The 21,591-nt window shown below is 42.4% G+C and overlaps 1 protein-coding gene across 7 annotated transcripts in view; it reads right to left on the bottom strand.

The window, feature by feature from the left end:
• Nucleotides 1-21,591, bottom strand: part of EXOC3 (exocyst complex component 3) — a 62,753-nt gene that overhangs the window by 19,452 nt on the left and 21,710 nt on the right. The window contains exons 1-7 of one of the 7 annotated variants that reach the window (XM_061590030.1): nucleotides 17,542-17,634; nucleotides 9,724-9,900; nucleotides 8,718-8,937; nucleotides 3,527-4,208; nucleotides 1,664-1,781; nucleotides 1,223-1,348; nucleotides 491-591 (exon numbers count right to left, since the gene is read on the bottom strand). In XM_061590030.1, coding sequence (XP_061446014.1) covers nucleotides 491-591; nucleotides 1,223-1,348; nucleotides 1,664-1,781; nucleotides 3,527-4,208; nucleotides 8,718-8,937; nucleotides 9,724-9,867 — 1,391 coding nt within the window. In that variant the 5' untranslated portion in view covers nucleotides 9,868-9,900; nucleotides 17,542-17,634. Of the gene's footprint in view, nucleotides 1-490; nucleotides 592-1,222; nucleotides 1,349-1,663; nucleotides 1,782-3,526; nucleotides 4,209-8,717; nucleotides 8,938-9,723; nucleotides 9,905-17,476; nucleotides 17,516-17,541; nucleotides 17,635-21,591 lie in introns of those variants that run through there. The other 6 variants (XM_061590031.1, XM_061590036.1, XM_061590034.1 and 3 more) reach the window with 6 other exon arrangements.

Genomic DNA, 21,591 nt, shown 5'->3' with positions numbered 1-21,591 from the left:
TTTTCAGGAGTGGTTGGATCACCACCTTTTTCAGGGCAGCTGGAACCACTCCTTCCTGCACCAATGAATTGACCACATCCTGGATCCACTCGGTCAACTTCCCTGGCAAGCTTTAATAAGCCAAGAAGGGCAAGGGTCGAGAGGACACGTTGCTTGCCACATCGTCACAAGCACCTTGTCCACGTCATCAGGCCGCATCAACTGAAACCGTTCCCAAGAAGTTGCAGCAAACGTTGCACTGGACACCTCACTGGGGACTCCAATAGATGTGGATGGGGCATTAAACTTCCAATTTAAAGCAGGTCAGCAATTGCCCTGTTCACAAGGGAGAACAGGAGGCTGAACGCTCCTCTGCTCACGTCTTACTTTTAGGGGATAGAATAGCTGAAGTGAACAACAGGTAGAGGTTCTAGCAGCTGGGTAGCATATCTGGATAGAAAACATTCCCGTATGTAATAAACAGTGAGTGAAAGCTAACATTCAGTTTTACCTGCTGAGGAATGAACTCATTTGCTGAAGGCACAAATGTAGTACCTTTATTTTCAAATCTTCACTGATCTGGGTAGCTACTTGAAGATTCTGTTCAAACATCTAATAAAAACAAAAACCAATAACTGCAGTTAATCAGAATGAAGCAGCCAGTTAGCAATTATGGTTTTTGAAGACTGAAGTTATTATGAAGCAAATAGGACAGCTTGTGCCTAGCGCATCTGCTCACAGAACAATGAACTTTGCCTCTTCCTCAACCCATCACTGCAATGTACAGGACTTCCATCCACCTGTTCTGCCCAAAGATATGGGCGTTTTGCAGATGCCACTTGAAGATGTCAGCTGTGGCCCTACTCTTTTGTTGCTACATTGGGAATAGTTTATTTGGTGGCAGAGCAGATGCAAAACCAACAAGCGCAACATTACCAAATGTAATGATGTGCCCTGGGAAGGGAACCCATGCTTTTCAAGAATGAAGTGCCAAAGTATAGAATTTGAATATATTTCAATGGCAGATGCTATATGTTTACCCAGACGTAAGTTCCATTATGTTCTATTGGGCTTACTCATAGGTAGATATGCACAGGATTGTAGCTTTAAGTGGTCAAGTGACTATTCAGAAAAAACAAAAACAGTAACATATACTCATCAACCATTTCATTTGTTTCTAAAATTTCAGAGCTTCTCCCCTTACTCCTACCCCAATCAGTACACTGAAGTCAGTTGTTTATACCTGGAATACAATAGCAGGGAGTGTGGTTTGATAGTATCCATCTTGATCTGTTTCTGGCTCGTTTTCTTTTAGCCAATCTTTTTTATCTGTCTCCAGTGCTTTTCGTAGCCAGCCAATGATGTTGGACTACAGGAAAATTAAAAAGAAAGAAAGACAAAGTTCTTGAATCTGGATACTAAATTAAAATGTCTCATGCCCTGAACCATTATTCTTAATCAACAGTCATGTAGCAAAACTCAGTTTTCCCTGTGGCCACACAACCCACATTAGGAAAGTTTGCAGTGGAATGCACAATGTTCACCAAGGGCACAACCCATTCGCAAAGATGCATGGTAAAATCTGAGCTGGGGGAAATGGGGGTTGAGGTGGGAAGAGCCAGTAATGGTTATCAGCATTTCAACTCCATTTGATGGAGTGGACAAAATTACTGTTATTACTTACTGTAAGAGTTGACATGTATGTGCTAAGAAGCTCATCCACCACATCTTGAGAAAGTAAAGGCTGCAGGGCATTCACATCCACCTCTGGTGCAAGTTCTGAATTTCCCATCATCTCTATGCTGAATTGGAGAGAACAGACAGAATGCAGGTGCAATGCTGAGAAATTACTACCAGGATTTCTTGCCCCAGACATTGGAAAGCAAGGAATGCCATGCCCATAGCCAGATATTTTGCAGTGGGTCAAAACAGCGCCCAAACACAAGTAATCTAATATGCTTAAAGTTTTTTATTACTACAGTAAAAGTTTAATTTTATTAAAAGTTAAGTGCCACACAGCCAAGCGGCTGCCAGTCATCCTAGTGCATTTGCACTTAATGGCCAGAATGCTGGAAGACAAAGGAAGGTTTACTTCTTATTGAGCAAGTGGTACAATACTGTCTGCACAATTTTCCTTATTTTCTCTGTCAGTAAAAGGGCTACATAGGTGTTTGGGTTTTTTAAAAAAAATCAAAAGTGAAACTGACAGAAAGGGAGTGAACTAACCTTGAGGGGGGTAGGCTTCTACAGGTTTTCTATGGCTACAGCCCTAGAACTGGAATTGTCACTCCTACTGCTTGTATCACCATTGTAGGAAGCTTGCTAAATATGTGCACCACATTAGAAATACATCCTCAAAGAGGTGGACTACGGACACTTTGCATATTTCAGTTGTATATTACCACAATATGCATCATTTTCATACACAAAGCTGATGTCAAAGTACAACTGGTTGACATTGCACTTGTTCTATTTTTTTCTCCAGAAAAAAAATGTATCAATAAATTTAAAGCACATTCATCTAATCTTAGGGAGAAAAAGATACATGGATATTCTAAAAAGAAAAAAAGTTCAACAAATCTGCACTCATTTTTACTTTTTCCTGACTTTTCAAAATTGTCATCACAATTTCAAATATGTTGCAAGAATTGGGGCTAGAAACATTTTTTTTAAAAAGGAAGATCTAGAATTCTTTGGATCCTAAAGACAGGCACTTAATATAAATGGATGGGGCGTATTCGTCTTACCCTACATTTTGAAGTTCTTCACACAATAGTATTTCTGCTCATACTCCAGCCTGCCCCTACTCATCCACTGCTTCTCAACACCTGAGCACCTGATGACCAGGAAGTGTGTTTGCACTTTCCACTTTCTTTCCTTTCTCCTTCCAAAACATTATGAAGTCCTTGAAAGCATGGACCTTGAGAGCAGAATGAACGGTGTGTAATATGTAACACTATATAATTTATTCCAAGTGCAACACTGGGAACGAGATCAGCAGGCACAACCCTACCTATACCTTAGTTTATGTGCAGAGTAGGCCTAACCATATTTCATCAGAACTAAGATCCACCAAGTGCAGTGGGACATGTAAAATGCGTTCACGATTGGAAACTTTGACAAAATACTCTCATTTTTACCCAGATGGAATATAGGCAAAACTGAAATATTCACATAAGTATCTGTACCTAATTGAGGACGGACTCTCGCTCATTGGCAGAGTACATGCTTTGCATACAGAAGACCCCAGGTTCAATCCCTAACATATTTAATTGAAAAAAATCAGAAAGCTAGGAAAAACCTCTTCATGGAGACCATAAAGAGCTGCTACCAGTCAGAGTAGATAGTATTGTGCTACATGCACCGAAGTTCTGACTTGCTAGAAAAAATGTGCAAGTCTGTGGAAATAACTTGTGGATCAGCAGTATATAAAAATATAATTCACACCATTCTACCACTATATACTGACTTATAGGCATCAATCTACAACCATGTGTTCTTTCATCTATGTTTACTATTTACTATTCCTAAAAGACAGCACCCTTACCTTTTATAAGTATTTAAAACCCATGTCAAAAGGCTAACAATTTCATTTGCTTCCAGATCTTCAGAAGCCAGGTCCTGCATGCGTAATGATAGTGCCTGATGATACATGCTTAGTAACTTTTTGAAAATTTCATAGTGTGGTGGGAAACATTGATCCATAAGATTCTTGGCGACCAGCAGATCATCAAGGACATATTTGCGAATTATTTCCAAATGGCGGACAAGCCACATTTTGTCAGATTCTCGAGTGTCTGCTTGAGTGCCTTCAATCCTGGTGGTGACTGTTCGATCCAAAACATTAAACATTTTCTCCTTCCACTTTTTAGGTCTGCCAGGGGGGATAAACCCAGTTTGCTTTTTCCTATCTAGCATTCGCCTGTCTATTTTCTCTTCCCTCTCAATTATCCTGACAACGGAAACCAACAAGGTGGGATCTCGACGGACAGTAACTAGAGACCTCTGAATGACCATCCAGAGTTGTTTGGCCAACTCTTCAGAAAGTTTTTGCATATCTCCAAAGTAGTTGTCAATGAGGTTCATATCATGGATGTTCTTACTGTCCATACGATACTGTTCATACATCAGATCATCTCGAGAGCACTCCAAGTCCATCAGTTTTCGATGGGCTTGCAGCAATTCCCCCTGCTCAATCAAGTCTTGGGTCTCCTGAACTATTTCTGGCACTGGAAAGCAAAAGGCAGAAATAAATTTCAAGGGAATTGTTTCCAAGAAAAATATATCAAAGCCAGCGAAATGGGGAATAAATGGAAAAATGTGGACCTGGGGGAAAGTGCTTAAAAAAAGAACCCAGTACACAACCTCCATCCAGTGTCAGGCTAGCAGCAGCAAGACCCAGGGCCTGCAGGAGAAAGAAAGCATCGCCCCAAGGGAAGGAGAGGCTGCTGCTGCTGTGCTGCTGCTGCTACTGTGGGACCACCATCTCCACCACCCTTCCCTGAGGGACTTCTGCCTGGCAGGACCAGGCCCCAGGTACCCAGCCAGCCAGGACTGATTCTTACCACCTGTCCCTCTTTGGAGGGATACATAAGCCGGCTGGCTGAGGTGGCCTGGGAGACCCAGGGCCTGCAGGAGAAAGAAAGCATCGCCCAAGGGAAGGAGAGGCTGCTGCTGCTGTGCTGCTCCTTTCTTTTCTTTTCTTTTCTTTTCTTTTGTGTGTGTGTGTGTGTGTTGATGCAATTTGAGATGAATGGGTGCCTGATTATATGAATGTATGTCTGAGTGAGTGTGTATGTTTATATGCTGTATATATGGCTGTATATATAGCTGTTTTTATACGTTTAATTGTTGTATATTTTAGTTGTATTATGTGCTTCGGAGAGAGTTTTATCCATCAGGCGGGGAGACTTGAGGGGGCCCCAATTGCCGTAGTGACGGGCAAAGGAAGGTATGGCGCTGTGAGAAGGACGTGCCAGGTAAGGGGAACGCGGTCCAGACATGTTGTGGCTGTGCCTTGTTCCGGTCCTTCCCACACCCGCAAGGTCGTTGGTAGTCCTATCAGCCAACTCTCAGATCTCCAGTTGCTGTTATTAAATGCCAGATCGGTATATAATAAAACCTCCCTCGTCCACGATTTGATTGTGGATGAGGCAGCCGATCTGGCATGTATAACCGAGACCTGGGTGGGTGAGCAGGGAGGAGTTGGTCTCTCTCAGCTCTGCCCACCGGGGTACTTGGTTCAGCATCATGGTAGATCTGAGGGTCGGGGAGGTGGGGTTGCTGTCGTCTATAAGAGTTCCATCTCACTCACCAAGCACCATGTTCATTCAGTTACTGGCCTGGAGTGTTTGCACCTTGTGTTGGGCCAGAGGGACAGGCTGGGAATCCTTTTGGTGTACCGCCCACCTTGCTGCCCAATGGCTTCCCTAACTGAGCTGGCGGAAGTGGTCTCGGATATATTGTTGAGGTCCCCCAGACTAATAGTACTGGGGGATTTCAACATTCATGCCGAGACCACTTTGTCTGGCACGGCTCAGGACTTCATGGCTTCCATGACAGCCATGGGACTGTCTCAATATGTTAGTGGTCCAACACATGTATCGGGGCACACTCTAGACCTTGTTTTTGCTACTGAGCATGGGGAAAGTGATCTGGATGTGGGGAGTTTTACAACACTCCCTTTGTCATGGACAGACCACTGCTTGCTGAAGTTTAGACTTTCAGTAACCTCTTCCCTCTGCAAGGGTGGGGGACTTATTAAAATGGTCCGCCCCCGGAAACTAATGGATCCTGAAGGTTTTCAAAGGGCTCTGGGGGATTTTCCGGCTGATAGGACTGGCGCTCCTGCTGAAGCCCTGGTCGCTCTGTGGAATACGGAGATGACCCGGGCTGTAAACACGATCGCTCCTGCACGCCCTCTCCTGTGTAGAGCTCATACAGCTCCATGGTATACTCCGGAGCTGAGAGCGATGAAGCAAGATAGGAGGAGGCTTGAGCGGAAATGGAGACGAACTCCCGACGGATACAATTATGCGCTGGTTAGTGCTTCGACTAAGCTCTATGTAGGAGCAGTGAAGGCAGCTAAAAAACATCATTTTGCTGCCACTATTAAATCATCTCTTTGCCGCCCAGCGGAGCTCTTTCGAGTTGTCCGGGGGCTTCTCCATTCAAACCCTCCGGACACGGTGGAATCATCAGAGGCCCGCTGTAATCAGTTTGCCGATCACTTCCAGAATAAGATCTCATGTATCCGCCGGGACCTAGACTCTCAAGTTATAGCAGTAGATCCTAGTGAGATGTCCGGAGCACAGTCTTGTCCTGTTTTGTTGGATGAGCTTCAGTTGGTTCAACTCGAGGACGTGGACAAGGTGCTTGGACAGGTACGTGCAACCACTTCGGTACTGGATCCTTGCCCCTCCTGGCTGATAAAAACTAGTAGGAATGGAACAGGTAGCTGGGCCAAGGAAGTGATAAATGCCTCTTTATGAGAGGGAGTGGTCCCGGGCTGTCTGAAAGAGGCAGTGGTGAGACCACTCCTGAAAAAGCCTTCCTTGGACCCAGACAATTTTAACAGCTACAGGCCAGTGGCGAATGTTCCATTCCTGGGCAAGGTCTTGGAACGGGTGGTTGCTGGCCAGCTCCAGGCGCTATTGGATGAAACTGATTATCTAGATCCATTTCAATCGGGTTTTAGGCCCGGTTTTGGCACTGAGACAGCCTTGGTCGCCCTGTACGATGACCTATGTCGGGAAAGAGACAGAGGGAGTGTAACTCTGTTGATTCTCCTTGATCTCTCAGCGGCTTTTGATACCATCGACCATGGTATCCTTCTGGAGAGGCTCGCGGAGTTGGGAGTTGGAGGTACTGCTTGGCAGTGGTTCCGCTCCTACTTGGCGGGTCGTCTCCAGAAGGTAGTGCTTGGGGAACATTGCTCGACACCGCGGGCTCTCCAATATGGGGTCCCGCAGGGGTCAGTTTTGTCCCCCCTGCTTTTTAATATCTACATGAAGCCGTTGGGAGAGGTCATCAGGAGTTTTGGAGTGCGTTGTCATCAGTATGCTGATGACACGCAGCTCTACTTCTCCTTTTCATCTTCTTCAGGTGAGGCTGTCGATTTGCTGAACCGTTGCCTGGCCTCGACAATGGACTGGATGAGAGTTAACAAACTGAAGCTCAATCCAGACAAGACTGAGATGCTGTTGGTGGACGGGTTCTCTGATCGGATGGTGGATATATACCCTGTCCTGGACGGGGTTACACTCCCCCTAAAGGACCGGGTTCGTAGTCTGGGAGTCTTTTTAGACTCTTCCCTCTCACTTGAGGCTCAAGTAGCCTCGGTGGTTAGGAATGCGTTTTACCAACTTCGGTTGGTAGCCCAGCTACGTCCCTATTTGAGTAAAGAGGACCTTACATCAGTGGTACATGCTCTGGTAACCTCACGTTTGGATTACTGTAATGCGCTTTACGTAGGGCTACCTTTGAAGACAGTTCGGAAGCTACAACTAGTGCAAAATGCAGCGGCCAGATTGCTGACAAGGACCAAGCGGTCCGAGCATATAACACCTGTTCTGGCCAGCTTGCACTGGTTGCCAATATGTTTCCGGGCTAGATTCAAAGTGTTGGTATTAACCTATAAAGCCTTATACGGTGCGGGACCATGATACCTTGCGGAACGCCTCTTCCGATATGAACCGGCCCGTGCACTACGTTCTGCTACGAAGGCCCTCCTCCGGGTTCCAACTCACAGGGAGGCCCGGAGGGTGATGACAAGATCTAGGGCCTTCTCAGTGGTGGCCCCCGAACTATGGAACAGTCTCCCTGAGGAAGTACGCCTGGCGCCGACTCTGCTCTCCTTCCGGCGCCAGGTCAAAACCTTCCTATTCTCTGAAGCATTTTAAATTACACTGATTTAATTTTAAAAATGTTTATTGTGTTGGATTGTTGCTTGTATTTTAGTATTGTTTTGTTATTTATTGTATTTTTATGCTGTTTTATGTTCACCGCCCAGAGAGCTATTGCTAGTCGGGCGGTATATAAATTTAATAAATAAATAAATAAATAAATAAATTTTCTGCTGCTCTGGGAAGCCCCACTCCTCAAGTCCCAGATAGCAATGATCAGCATTCCTTCCTCTGACTATTCAACAACAGTGATTAAGCATCCTTAGCAACAGCAGCTTCTCTGTAAAAAGCCTTAGAACACTTCCTCCATGTTTTGCTTTCTAACTTTTTTTATAGATGTCAGATTATCTTCCTTTTTTTTTAAAGGAAGCTAAGACTCTGGGGGCCTTGCTGGCCCCAGCACATGTGTACCCTCGGTGTGTTGGGGTGTAGTTGTTCAGGGTCTTGGGGAAATCGTAGACCCCTTACTTTTTTGGGAACACGGTCCCAATATCTCCAACATCCTAAGAGCCAATCATCATGAAAGAGGAATGTGTTAACCTAACATGGTTCCTTGTCCTTTCCTGCTGATTGCAGCCCATCAGAGTGAACAGGTGAGTCAGCCACTGAGATGACACTTCTCAGTAGCAAACACTCTGCTTTCATGATGATTGGCTCCTAGGGATGTCTGTTATTGTAGGAGAAGGCACTAACAAGAATCTCATTCTCAATTCAGCAGAAAAAAAGGGAGAGGGGGCTTGGCTGTGACTATCATGAAGGGACCCTGCACTTCTGAATTTGCCACTACATTGCTGGTGTTGCCTCAGAGTGGGACCACTCATTGTAGACTCATACCTGAGAATATATTTTTGAGGTTTTCTACAGCGGCTGCTAGTTGGCTATGTTGAACTACAGCATCTTTAACATCCTTGAGGTTTTCTATGGTGTTTATACTTTGCCGCCAGTCTTTATTTACATCAATCAAAGAATGCTGAATATCTTTGACATCATTCAGTGCATTATGCAGTTGACTTAAACCAGTTCGGACTCCATCTAACTGTGACTGGATTGCTGCCTGAAAAGACAAGCTTCAGCATTACGATACTACATTATTAAACCAAGAGTTAAGTTAACATCAGTAGGAATGTTGTGGGATGAAGGAAGTGCTGATGGTGAAATACGAGGGAGGAGCAGGAGTAGATGAAGAAACTAATTTTAAAATAATTAGATACAGAAATTAAAAAGGGGAGGGGGCAAAACATATGAAATTCCAGAGCGGTAGCTGTGTTAGTTTGCTATTCCAAACCCAAAAAGAGACCTGGGACACCTTAAAGAATATATATTGTGGCATAAGGCTTCATAGGCAGAACTGACATGCATCTGAAAAGTAAACTCCAGTCCATGAAAGATTAGGCCTCAATTCATTTCTTCCACTGCAATCCTATATGCCTATATTACCTGGGAGTAAGCCATGTGGAACTCAATGAGATTTACTTCCAAGTAGATATCATGGGTTGTATTGTTATTGTTTAAGGTGCCGTGGGACTGTTGATTTCCCCAAAAGGTAAATGAGATGCTCCCCCCACCCCCAACTAAGACCAACACAGTAAAAGGACCAAGAAGAGAGAAGGAGACTCTTTCCCCTCCCCATCCCTTCCCTGTGTACAAGCGTCCTCCTCCCCAGCTCTTTGGCTGCACGAGACACCTTTTAAATAGTTGTGTCCTGCATGGTGATTGAGATAGAACATTTTATCTTTTTTAGCACTGTGGTTCTACAGAAAAAGATTTTACAGAGTTTATCTAGAGTATTCTATTCTATTATTCACTATAATGACATAGGCTTAGTACTGAGGTTTCATACCTTTAGTCTAGCTTCCACGGAAGCCTTCTTACGGGCTTCCCTCCGACGATATTGTTCCACTTTATCCAGCTGGTCTGGCCGCTGCAGCATCCCAGCCACCCTCTGTACAGCTGTTGCAACTGCCTCTCTGTCAGTCTCCTCCATTTTTGAGCAAAGTCTTAAAATGTAGATGTGTTACTATCTCAAGGGACACGGAAGAAACAGGGTAATAAAATATTTAGAGACCTCTTTTACAGTTCAGCTCTTATAAAAGGAATAGATCCAATACATTTGCTAGCAACAAAGACAATTTAAGCAGATAGAACACATGAACCTTGGTAGCTGCAAGGTAAGTGCCTGTAGCATGGTAGCAAAAGTGACAGACAAAATATGAGTAAAAGATTTTATTTATTTATTATTTGATTTATATCCCACCCTTCCTCCCAGCAGGAGCCCAGGGCAGCAATCACTTGGTTTAATTGTTCCATTTTAAATCTATTCATTGATTGTTCAGCTTTACAGCCTCACACGGATAGAAAATATGTTCTGATATCTGGTAAGTCATGTGAGGTTGAGCATCCGTTTACTATGGATTTCCTGTTTTATCACTTTGGGACTCCCCGAGCATAGAAAATAACTGTCTAAACCTCTCCAGATGAAGCAGTGACAGCCAAATGCATAAATAAGTTCTACGGTTGTCTAGCAATACCTGTTAATGTCTGAAGGGCAGCTTCTGTAGCCAAGTTATCCACCTTTCTATCCCCAGGGTCCACTTGAGAAGGCTGAAAATTACTCAGGCTGACCAGTCACAAAATGGCGATCAATGGAGTCAGAATTTGGTATAATCAGCTGACAGTTACTAATATTGGTTTTCTATTGATATCTAATTTTTCTTTGGAAATTGCTAGATTCTTTGCTCCAGTATTTTCCTGGTAGCATGGAGTCCCATAGTTCAGCTTTATTCCAATGAAGGAAGCCAGTGTCTGTGGTATAATGACTCAGCCTTCCCATTTTGGGAGGAATTTGCTGGTGCAGAATTTTCCTTGATTTCTCTTCACAATAAAAAATAGTATCAGTAATAAATCTTTTAACCTTTTGTTTCTTTCCATGTAGCAAGGCGGTTCTCCCCCCCCCTTTATAATTTCCTTCTGTGGTCTCTCTGGCCCATTCCCCTCAGAGAAGAGGCTTCCTAACCGAGCAGAAGACTGGACAGGAAAAGGAAGGAGAACTGGGGTATGGGTGTGTGTGTGAGAGAGTGAAATGGAGGAGCCAGAAGGTGCTGCAGCAGCCCCAGGAACCTCTCCTTTCCCTCTCCCTCAGTTGGTCCCTTTCACTTCCCTCCTTCTAGTTCTTTCCCTTCCCTCACACTCAGCTGGCCACTCTGTCCATCTGTCATCCATTTCCTCTCTTTCTTTCCTTTACTCCTCGGCAACTTTGTATGCCTTGCCCTCATTTCAGTTTCTGCCTATACATGAGGGGAGCTGCTGTTCTTGGCGGTACTCCAACCAAAAGGCTACAATACAACCGGGCGATGGTCTGAGGTCTAGTGGTCAGTCCCAGTCCATAGTTTGAGAAATACTGCTGTAGATGCTCCTTGAGCCTAGGCAACATTCCCCTTCAGATGTCACCAACAAGCACAACCAGGTAACTGAAAAAAAGTCACTTGCTCTGCAAATAACACTTCCCCTCACATCTGAAGCAGCTCAGAGAGGGAAAGAGAGAGAGAACATTTTAGGATGGCTTGGACATAGCATAACACATAGTTTAGTACTACAAGAATAAGCTGCAACAAACTTCAGCTTGTACATTCTCCTTCCTGGCTGTGAGGGGTTTGGAAGCTTTTGCTTCTGTTTTTATTAAGTGCAGCTTGCTGTGTTGTCTAAACCTAGACAAACTATGGTTATCTTAACTGTGGTTAAATGAAACACCCAACTTTAGCCATAGCTTATGAAACAAGCTTGTTTCAAATAACCATAGTTAAGATAACCCACAGTTAAGGGTTTAGACAACAAGCTAAACTGTGGTTAATCTAAAAATTGTTTTTATATTGTTTTAAATTTTAAAATTGTGTTTTAAATTGTTTTTAAAATATGTGTTTTAAATTCTATATTTGTTTTAATATTTTTGATTGCTGTAAACCACCCAGAGAGCTTCGGCTATGGGGCGGTATACAAGTGCAATAAACAAACAAACAAACAGAAACAAAAACTTCTGGGGGGAGGAGAAAATATAAAATAAAAAGCCCTCTGTACTTAAGAGTACTTAGAGCAAATCTTCCTAAAATAGGAAGCAGAGTCACACTGATTTCAGAACTAATATCTGTATTTAGGCTGATAAAAGTTGAACTATGGAACTCCTTGCCACAAGGAAATTGCTGTGGCAAAGAAATGAGTAATGTCTAAGGCAGACTTCAGATATCAATAGAAATTGATGTCAGGAATTGTCAGCTGATTATATTAAATTGTCTCCATCTGCCACCATTTTGTGACTGGCAGGTCTCAGTAATTTTTCTCACTTTCAAGTGGGTTCCTGAGGTATAAAGTGTGAGAATTCCTGGATTAGAGTGGGGTGCTGATGCCAATACCTCCAGAGCTTATAGCAACCTTGAGGAAAGCTGAAATATGGAACTTCTAGCCACAAGTAAAATGCTATGATAAAGGATTTTGCAATTTGTATTTATTTACTGAAATATTTATAGACTGCACTTTTAGAAAAATATACCAAAGCTATATTTTCTAAAAGGAGATTAAATATCAATAGAAAGCTATGTCAGTAACTGCAAACTAATCATGCCACACTCCAACTCCATCAGCCACCATTTTGTGACTGGCTCCACCACTGCAACACAAATTTTGTGATTACTGGTGGGTCTCAGTAATTTGAAGCCCTTTCAAATGGGCCCTGGGGATAGAAACCTTGAAAACCTTGTATTAAGACATATGTTAACAATAAATATTCTCACCGTTTATAAGTAACTGGTTCTTGCTGTTTACAGATAATAATACCCCCCTTCTGCGCCTGGCTTCTTCACAGCTTTGCAACTGAAACTATAGGTGAGCACGCCAGCAAATAAATTCCCAGCAGAGCCATCAGTCTTACCCTCCCATGCTTCCGGTTGGCTGTCCATGTTTTTCTTGAAGCATCATATGGATACTCAGTGTGCCTATCCATTCATCACACATTTTATATACATATATGTACATGATAAAACTGCTCTAGGATGCACACCTTAACGTGGTGAGGGGGTTTGAGAGTGTTGAAGAAGCAGAGAACATTGCCGTCAGGAGTCTAGACCAAGAAGCTAGACTCCTAGCAGGGGCACCCAAGGCAGAATGGATAAAGCTGAGACACCAGACTAAAAATGTAAATGTCCTGCCTTCAAGTCGATTCCAACTTATGGCGACCCTATGAATAGGGTTTTCATGAGGCTGAGAGGCAATGACTGGCCCAAGGTCACCCAGTGAGCTTCATGGCTATGTGGGGATTCGAACCCTGGTCTCGCAGGTCATAGTCCAACACCTTAACCACTACGCCTCTGAATACCTCTTACCAAGAAAACCCTATGAACATAGTATCCAAAATGCAACATGAGATAGTTCCAGAAGATGAGACCCCCAGGTTAGATGGCACTCAGTGAGCTACTGGGGAAGAACAACGGACAAGTATGAGTAGCACTGTGACTAATGACACAGCTGGGTCAAAGCCAAATGGAAACCCAGAGACTGATGTGCACAGATGCGAAAAGAGAGTCCAGAGTTGTACGGCATAGACAACAGGAAAATGGAATGTGAGAAGCATGAACCAGGAAAAGTTAGAAATTGTCAAGCAAGAAATGGAACACATCAACATTACAATACTTGGTGTGAGTGAATTAAAATGGATGGGAATGGGACATTTTCAATCAGGCAACTATAAAATATTTTATGTAGGAAACGAGAAATTAAGAAGGAACGAGGTTGCTTTAATAGTGAGAAGTGATGTAGCAAAAGTAATTAGGAGCTATAAAGCAAGGTCTGAGAGAGTGATATTAATGAGATTTAATGGGAAACCTATTAACATAACCATCATCCAAGTCTACGCTACAACGGCACACAGAAGAAGAGGAATTGGAGAGATTTTATTGGAGAGAAGTACAGGAAGAAATTGATCACACACCAAAACGAGATGTGCTGATAATCATGGGGGACTGGAATGCAAAAGTAGGGAACAGAGAAGAACTAGGAATTGTAGTGAAATGGGGCTTAGGAGATAGAAATAAAGCGGGAGAAAGACTTACTGAATTCTGGGAAGCCAATAATTTGTTTCTTGCAAATACATTTTTTGAGCAACCGAAAAGATGACTGTACATGTGGACATCACCAAATGGTCAACATAGGAATCAAATTGATTCAATAATTGGTAGCAGAAGATGGAGAAGTTCCATACTTTCTGCAAAACAAGACCAGGAGCAGTCTGCGGTACAGATCATGAACTAGAAATATCGAAACTCAGAGTAAAGCTACAGAAGAACAAAGCAATCACAATGCCAAAATACAATTTGAATAACATCCCAGGAGAATATAAAGTTCAAATAAGGAACAGATTTGAGGCTTTACACGTAGAGAAGCAGAAGAACTATGGACTGAAGTCAGAGACATTATCAGGGAAGAATGTAAAAAGACAAGAGAGAAAGACCTCAATGACTGACAAAACTCTTAAAATGGTTAAAGAAAGAAGGAAAGCAAAAGCTAAAGGAGTCCTAAATGCAACAATACAGCGACTAGTACGTAGGGACAAAGAGAACTATTACAATAGTTATTGTATAGAAATAGAAGAGGACAACAAAAAAGGTAGAACAGCCCTATTCCAAAAGAAAGGCAAATTTAAGCTAAGAGTAGGGATGCTGAATAATCAACAGGGGAACATACTGACTGACCAAGATGAAATAAAAGGAAGATGGAAGCAATACACCAAAGAACTATATAAAAGAGATGAAAGGATGTCGGATTCATTCACGGAAGAACCATATGATGAAGAACCAGAAATTTTAGAATGTGAGGTGAAAGCTGCTCTTACAATACTTGGAAGAAACAAATCACCAGGAACAGATGGCATACCAATAGAGTTCCTACAAGTTACTGAGACTGAATCTGTCCAAATTGTGACAAAAATTTGTCAACAAATATGGAAAACTAAACAATGGTCCACAGACTGGAAGCATTCAATATATATCCCAATTCCAAAGAAAGGGGATCCTATAGAATGCAGTATTTATTGAACTATTGCCTTAATATCCCAAGCAAGTCAAGATTCTACAACAAATGCTCTTACCATATATGGAGCGAGAAATTCCAGATGTCCAAGCTGGATTTAGAAAAGGGAGAGGTACCAGAGATTATAGACCCTCTGTGGCGCAGAGTGGTAAGCGGCGGTAACGCAGCCAAAGCTCTGCTCACAGCCGGAGTTCGATTCCAACGGAAGGAGGAAGTCGAATCTCCAGTAAAAGGGGTCGAGGTCCACTCAGCCTTCCATCCATCCGTGGTTGGTAAAATGAGTACCCGGCATATGCTGGGGGGTAAAGAAAGGCCGGGGAAGGAACTGGCAATCCCACCCCATATATATGGTCTGCCAAGTAAACGTCGCAAGACGTCACCCTAAGAGTTGGAAATGACTCGCACTATAAGTGCAGGGACACCTTTACCTTTACCAGAGATTGAGAAATAACAACAGAAAATTTATGTAACTTTAAAGCTGCCAATGAGGACACTGAACTTGTCAAGGATTAACCAAAATGGAGACAACAGTCAAGAAATTAGAAAAAGACTAGCGCTGGGGAGGTCAGCTAGGAGAGAACTAGAAAAGGTCCTCAAATGCAAAGTTGGATCACAGAACACTAAAGTCAGTATCATTCAGACCATGGTATTCCTGATCTCTGTGTATGGATGTGAAAGTTGGACAGTGAAAAAAGTGGATAAGAGAAAATTCAACTCATTTATAATACGATGTTGGAGAAGAGCTTTGCAGACACCATGGACCATGACAAAGACAAATAACTGGGTGTTAGAACAGATTAAACCAGAACTGTCACTAGAAGCTAAAATGAGGAAACTGAGGTTATCATACTTTGGACACATCATGAGAAGACAGGATTCACTAGAAAAGACAATAATGCTAGGAAAAACAGAAGGGAGTAGAAAAAGAGGAAGGCCAAACAAGAGATAGATTGATTCCGTAAAGGAAGCCACAGACCTGAACTTACAAGATCTGAACAGGGTGGTTTATAACAGATGCTATTGGAGGTCGCCGATTCATAGGGTCACCATAATTCAAAATCAACTTGAGGGCACATAACAACAATCATGATAAAAATGTGTTAAGTAGTGCAAAAGTGCATTTCAAGAGATTGTATTGGTGATACCATGGGAAGTATAATTAAAACTTGTCTGCACAGCCTCCTTTCATCATGTATGTCTCATTCCTCGTCCCACCAGCATATGTGCTGTGTGCTATCTTTTTTATCATATAAAGCTTTTGAAACATTTTAATACTTTATTTTTATTCATTTCCCCTATTTTATACTAATAAATGAGACAGTGAACTGCATAAATCCTATGCAATCAGAATAATTTGTTTTGTAGAATAAATTCTCAATTTAAATGTAGAAACGCAGATGCTGGCACTTTGAGGCACTGAGAGCCAGTATGGTATAGTGGAAGTGTTGATCTAGGACCTTGGAGATCAGAGTTCAAATTCCCACTCAGTCATTAAGCTTACTGGGTGACCTTGGGCCAGTCAGTGGCTCTCGTCTAACCTACCTCACAGGGTTGTTGTGAAGATAAAATTGGGAGGGAGGAATCACATTTGTATGCTACCTTGAGCTCTTTGGAGAAAAGGTAAGTTATAAATGAAATAAATAATAAATAAAATTGAAAGCATTACAGTCTGATTAACTGCAGAATCAAATCTGCTTAAGCCTGCATAGCTAGTTCAAACTTGCTGGACTGTTGTTTTTTTCAGAGCTCAGCTCTGGCGAATATACTACATTCAGTCCAAAGTTGCCCTTCTCCTCTTACAAGTGTTGTGCCTGTTTTCAGTCAAAAACATGTTGCTTTTTTCCGTAGGAGATGAGACAGATCTCCAGGACATCCTAGAGCCAACATGGCTATATAACAGCCAACCGAACTCAACTACAGGCTGTTTTACACATGAAAGGTTTCATCTGTGGATTTACAACTTCTGTGCTGGAAACTGGACATATGTACAGCTTCATGTGCAATAAACATACACTTATTTAGCTGTGAGACACATACACTCACACACTGGCACATGCAATGAAGTCAAAATTGGTTTGCTTGTTGCTGTTGTGTCATCTGGATGTTACACGCAGCTTCCCACAACAAATGGATAGTCATTAGGAAGTTCATTCCATCTCTGAAACAGCCCTACATTACAAATTATTGGGGGCATGAGAGGCACCCTACAAGTCTCCTCCCCACACTATTTGGTAGCTAAGAGACCAAGAAAAACCAAAACGCCACCTCTCCCGGTAGACCCACCTATGGCCATCAAAAAGAGAGAGAGTCCACAAAAGAGAATCGCCTACAAAGCACGCGCACACACACGAAGAAAGACATTTCCCACTCAGGCTACAATAATCCTCCGCTATCAGCGCTGCAAGACTGGCTATCTTTTCGTGATAACAGCCCTCAAATACTCAAACTAATCCAGCTATAATACACCCGAGGAGCACCATCTCCCTCTCCTAGATTGGGGATGAGACCGTAACCCCTTCTACCTTTCCGCCTGAAGAGACGCGGCACTCTAATTACAGTGGCCCTCAGCCACTCGTTTTGTGCTTACCTGGGCTAGTACTGGCTCCCCGGAAGCTTCTGACAGACAGGTTTGAAGCGCGCTTGCGCCACATTGCATCAACACAGCCACTATTAAAAAAAAACACCACCAAGGGCTCGGTGCGCTTGCGCGGTCCCAGCTTTCGGACCAGTTCAACAAGAAATTGCGCGTGCGCGAAAGATTACAACGCACGTTTCTACGTGTTCCTATCCGTTGGTCCTTTCTTTCTTTTTCAGGTATTCAAAGGAAGTAAGGTGGGAAAGGAGCTCAGTTGTTTGTTGAAAGCTTTAAGTCTTAGGTCCCAAATCTGTGCCCTCCTCATGCCGTCAGCACATAGTATATCAGCATGTTTTCCTTCTGTAAAATATTTTAGCTGTTCTGTGAAAAAAATCGTCTTTAAGCTGGGGGTTGGCTAACAGTCAAATAGCCCAGTGCCAGCTGTGTCATAATCCCTTGATTTATTTTCTCCCTGTAGGGTTGCCAAATTTGTTTTGGTTTCAGGTTTTTGTACTTTAATTTAGAAAGCCAGCTTTTTTTTGAAAGTGCAGGTGTTGTATCAGAAAAGTATGACAATTCTATTCTCTAACTTTTTATATTGTTTTAAATTTTTAAATTGTGTTTTAAATTGTTTAAAAGATGTATTTTAAATTGTATTTGTTTTTAGTTACTGTAAACCGCCCAGAGAGCTTTGGCTATGGGGCGGTATACAAGTATAATAAATAAATAGACTGCAGAAATAAATGCAGATTTTTGTTCATGGCAGTATTTGTTCTTCCCCCACCTCCTCAGGAGGTGCTGAAATTAATAGAGATTAATTGTGTTGTGATCATTCCAGGAGAAGGATTCCAGGAAAGTGGGGGTAGCAGACAAAGACCATCTGCTCCAGCTGGACTTTCCTCTCACCAAACAGGGGTGTCTGTTGCCAAGTGCCCTGTAGGAACGATTCCAGAAGGGAAAGACATAGGCAAAGGCCAGCTCAGAGCCTTTTCCAGCTGGACTATCCCCACTACAGGGCCATTCTTTCATCAACTGCCCAGTGCGAAGGATCCTAATGACTTTTTATGTTTATACTGTTTATTGTGGTATGTATTTATTTGTTTAAATGATTTGGTTTCTGGTGTTCAGCCAAAGAAAGCTCTCACAGCTACTTTACTGGGAGAAGTCCCTACTCTAGCTTACAATCTAAAAAGGAAAATGGAGTGGGAGGTGGGAGAAATAAGCAAACTTAGGTACAAGTATGTAGTTCTATGTTCTTCTAATGCAATTTGATGTTTTGTGTGACCTGATTTAGAAGGATTTATTTCCTGAAAAGCAGGATACTACTACTACTAATAAATTTGCTGCCCTTGGCCCCTACTGGCAGGAAGGATGGATTATTTATTTATTTTATTTCAAAATCAAATAAATAAACAGATGTTGATGTATCTTCATCCATGATAGGAATTGCATCTCTGGGCCTCTTGTATACTATATGTGTATACATGTGAATGCTGGTAATAAAGAAAGCAGAAGAGAGCTGTTCCTAACTCTAAGGTACAGTTGACACCTGCAGCAAACTGCCTGGTGTCCACAAAGCCTCTGCTCCCCCCCTCTTTTTCATGAGGTGGTGTCGGGACTTTGGATCAAGAACCTAAGAATGATGCTACAGAGAGTGGGGAGGGGGATTTGGGATTCCAGGAGGTGCAGCTGGGAGACGAAGAGGAGAATGAGAGAGAGATGCCAACAGTTAGGGACCTTGAAATTCCAACGGCCGAAAACTCTTCCCTGCCCTTTCTCACGCCTCCCTTCGCACAGCGGGGAGGGGAGGAGAGGGGCATCCTAACCCCTCCTTCGCCCAGTAGTCCCGGGAAGAAGTCACTGCCCAGCTCTCCCTCCTTCGCCCCTCCCGCGCCAGATAAGAGTGCCAGTACTTCGGATGGAAAGCAGATCAGAAACCCCCCTCTCCGCGCGCCCGGCGACGACAGAAAAGGGGGGAACAGAGGAGGGCGAAGGAGAGGGATCTCTCAGGAGGAGCGCGAGGTTACGCTCGCACCTTCCTCCTTCATAAGGGTTGGAGAGGCGGGAAAGCTTTGCTCTGTCAACTTTCATATCAACGCTGCAGGAATAGATAGTTAGAGGAGTAGTGAGTTAGAGCAGGTATTCACATGAAGCGGAGTAAATACAATGTTGAAATCTCATTAATAAAGAAGGAATTTATAACACCATCGAGTCTGATTACTGAATCCCAGCCTGAGCGCGACAGGTGGTGACAAGTGCAGAGAGCTGAAGGAGGAAGTTGAAAGAGCAATGCTCTGTCTCACTTCGCCTTTCAACTCTTACGTTCTTTTCAAGGCTGTGATTGGTACTAGTTCTGAGCCTTGAAAAAACAGCTCAGCTTTTCAAGTCTCAGATAGCAATTGAATGGAACAACTGAAAGAGTAGGAGAAAATGTAGTGGGCCAAAGGAATCAAGAATGAAAGAGAGAGGTTGTGTGCACACTTAAGCTGTATACAGTAAAATGAATCCTCTTGAAAATACATAATTTACTCATCCCCACAACCGCCATCACATCACAGTTTATGTCTAGCTCTATTGACTGAACTGTAAAAATCACAGATCTAACATGGTGCAAAAACATGGGGCTGAGGTATGGATTTTTTTTACCAGGGATCCCCTCAAAAATCACCAGGGAATCATAGGTCACCTCTGCATCCACAGATACTTTCTGTGAGATTTTTTTATCTCCTATGTAAAAATCATAAGAACCTATCCCAAGGATCAGTGTTTCTATAGTGCTGGAAAGCATCAGTTCTGTTTTACTTTGCATTCTACCAATGTAAGCTTTAATTTGATGGTGGGTTTGTGGCGGGGGGGGGGGGCCCTCTGTAAAATAATGCACATTCAAGAGGATTTAATTCTATTAGATCTACCTTTTACCCTGACCCCATGGAAAAACTAAGTGTGTGTGTGTTTCTCTTTTTGAGAGTGACTCAGGGTGGAAGGGAAAAAAACAACCAGAGGTGCCTATGGTACTCTCAAAATGGCAAATGTTCCCCCTCACTTTCTGTTCTTGATTATTTATTATGAAAATACTGTACATATGTTAAATGGCCTAAAAACATGCAAGTCAGGCTTGCAGTGTTATGGTTGACCAGAGACTCTGTGCCTTTTAACATTTAGCAGGGTTGATATGATTGAAATAAAATTGTTTAAAACATGATTTAAATAATGATTTAAGTCGCTTCTCTGAAGAACTCCATTTTAATGATTTAAATCAGAGTTTAAATCACTAGTGAGGAAGATTCTATTTAATCATCATTTTTAGTAGAAGTACATTACAGTTTAATATAACCTTAACACATAATTCGGAGATGTAAATTTCATTAGAAGGTAGGTAAACACTAAGCAATTATTCTGAATTGTTTTCATATTAATTTTCACCAAAAATGGGATCATAATCTGGTCATTTTAGTATTAAAGCAAAATGAACTTGTGAAGCTTTTCAGGAGATGAAACAGTTCCACCTGTTCAATTAATCATGATAATTTTGTCGTCATATGCCAGAATCACCACCACCAAATAGGCTTTTAAATTGTACTTGTAAATTTTTTTAATTCTTCCGGTTAGTTTTCTTCAACAACATTAACAAAACATGCACATGATTTTTGAATGGTTAACTATTTCACTTTTCAGATAAACATAAAGTACTTTAAAAAATAAAATGTAGGCAATTTCAACCAAGTCGAGAAACTTAAAATATTGGATGGTACAGTGAACTCAGTCTTCTTCTTATTCACCACCTTCATCTGTCTTGTTCATTGTCTGGAAAAGAAATACAAGCTTTCCTGCTTTCTCTTTCCTAATTTTTTAATTTAGAATGAATGAGTCCAAAGGAAGAAAAAAAATCTCTCTACATCTGCAGAAGAGGCTATTGGGTTTTTTAACTTTAACTTTTTAAATAAAGTACATAAAAGAATCCACTTATCTCTCTTCCCCGCCCAGCCACCCCTATGGATTGACATTCACAATAATTGGGGAACAGCTTCACCACTAGGGGGACTGAAGAAGACCTGCCCTGGA

The sequence above is a fragment of the Rhineura floridana genome, chromosome 11 (assembly GCF_030035675.1).
Source record: "Rhineura floridana isolate rRhiFlo1 chromosome 11, rRhiFlo1.hap2, whole genome shotgun sequence".
Classification (NCBI taxonomy): Eukaryota; Metazoa; Chordata; class Lepidosauria; order Squamata; family Rhineuridae; genus Rhineura; species Rhineura floridana.
The sequence above is the reverse complement of the archived record's forward strand: the minus strand, read 5'-3'. Positions and strand labels throughout refer to the sequence as shown.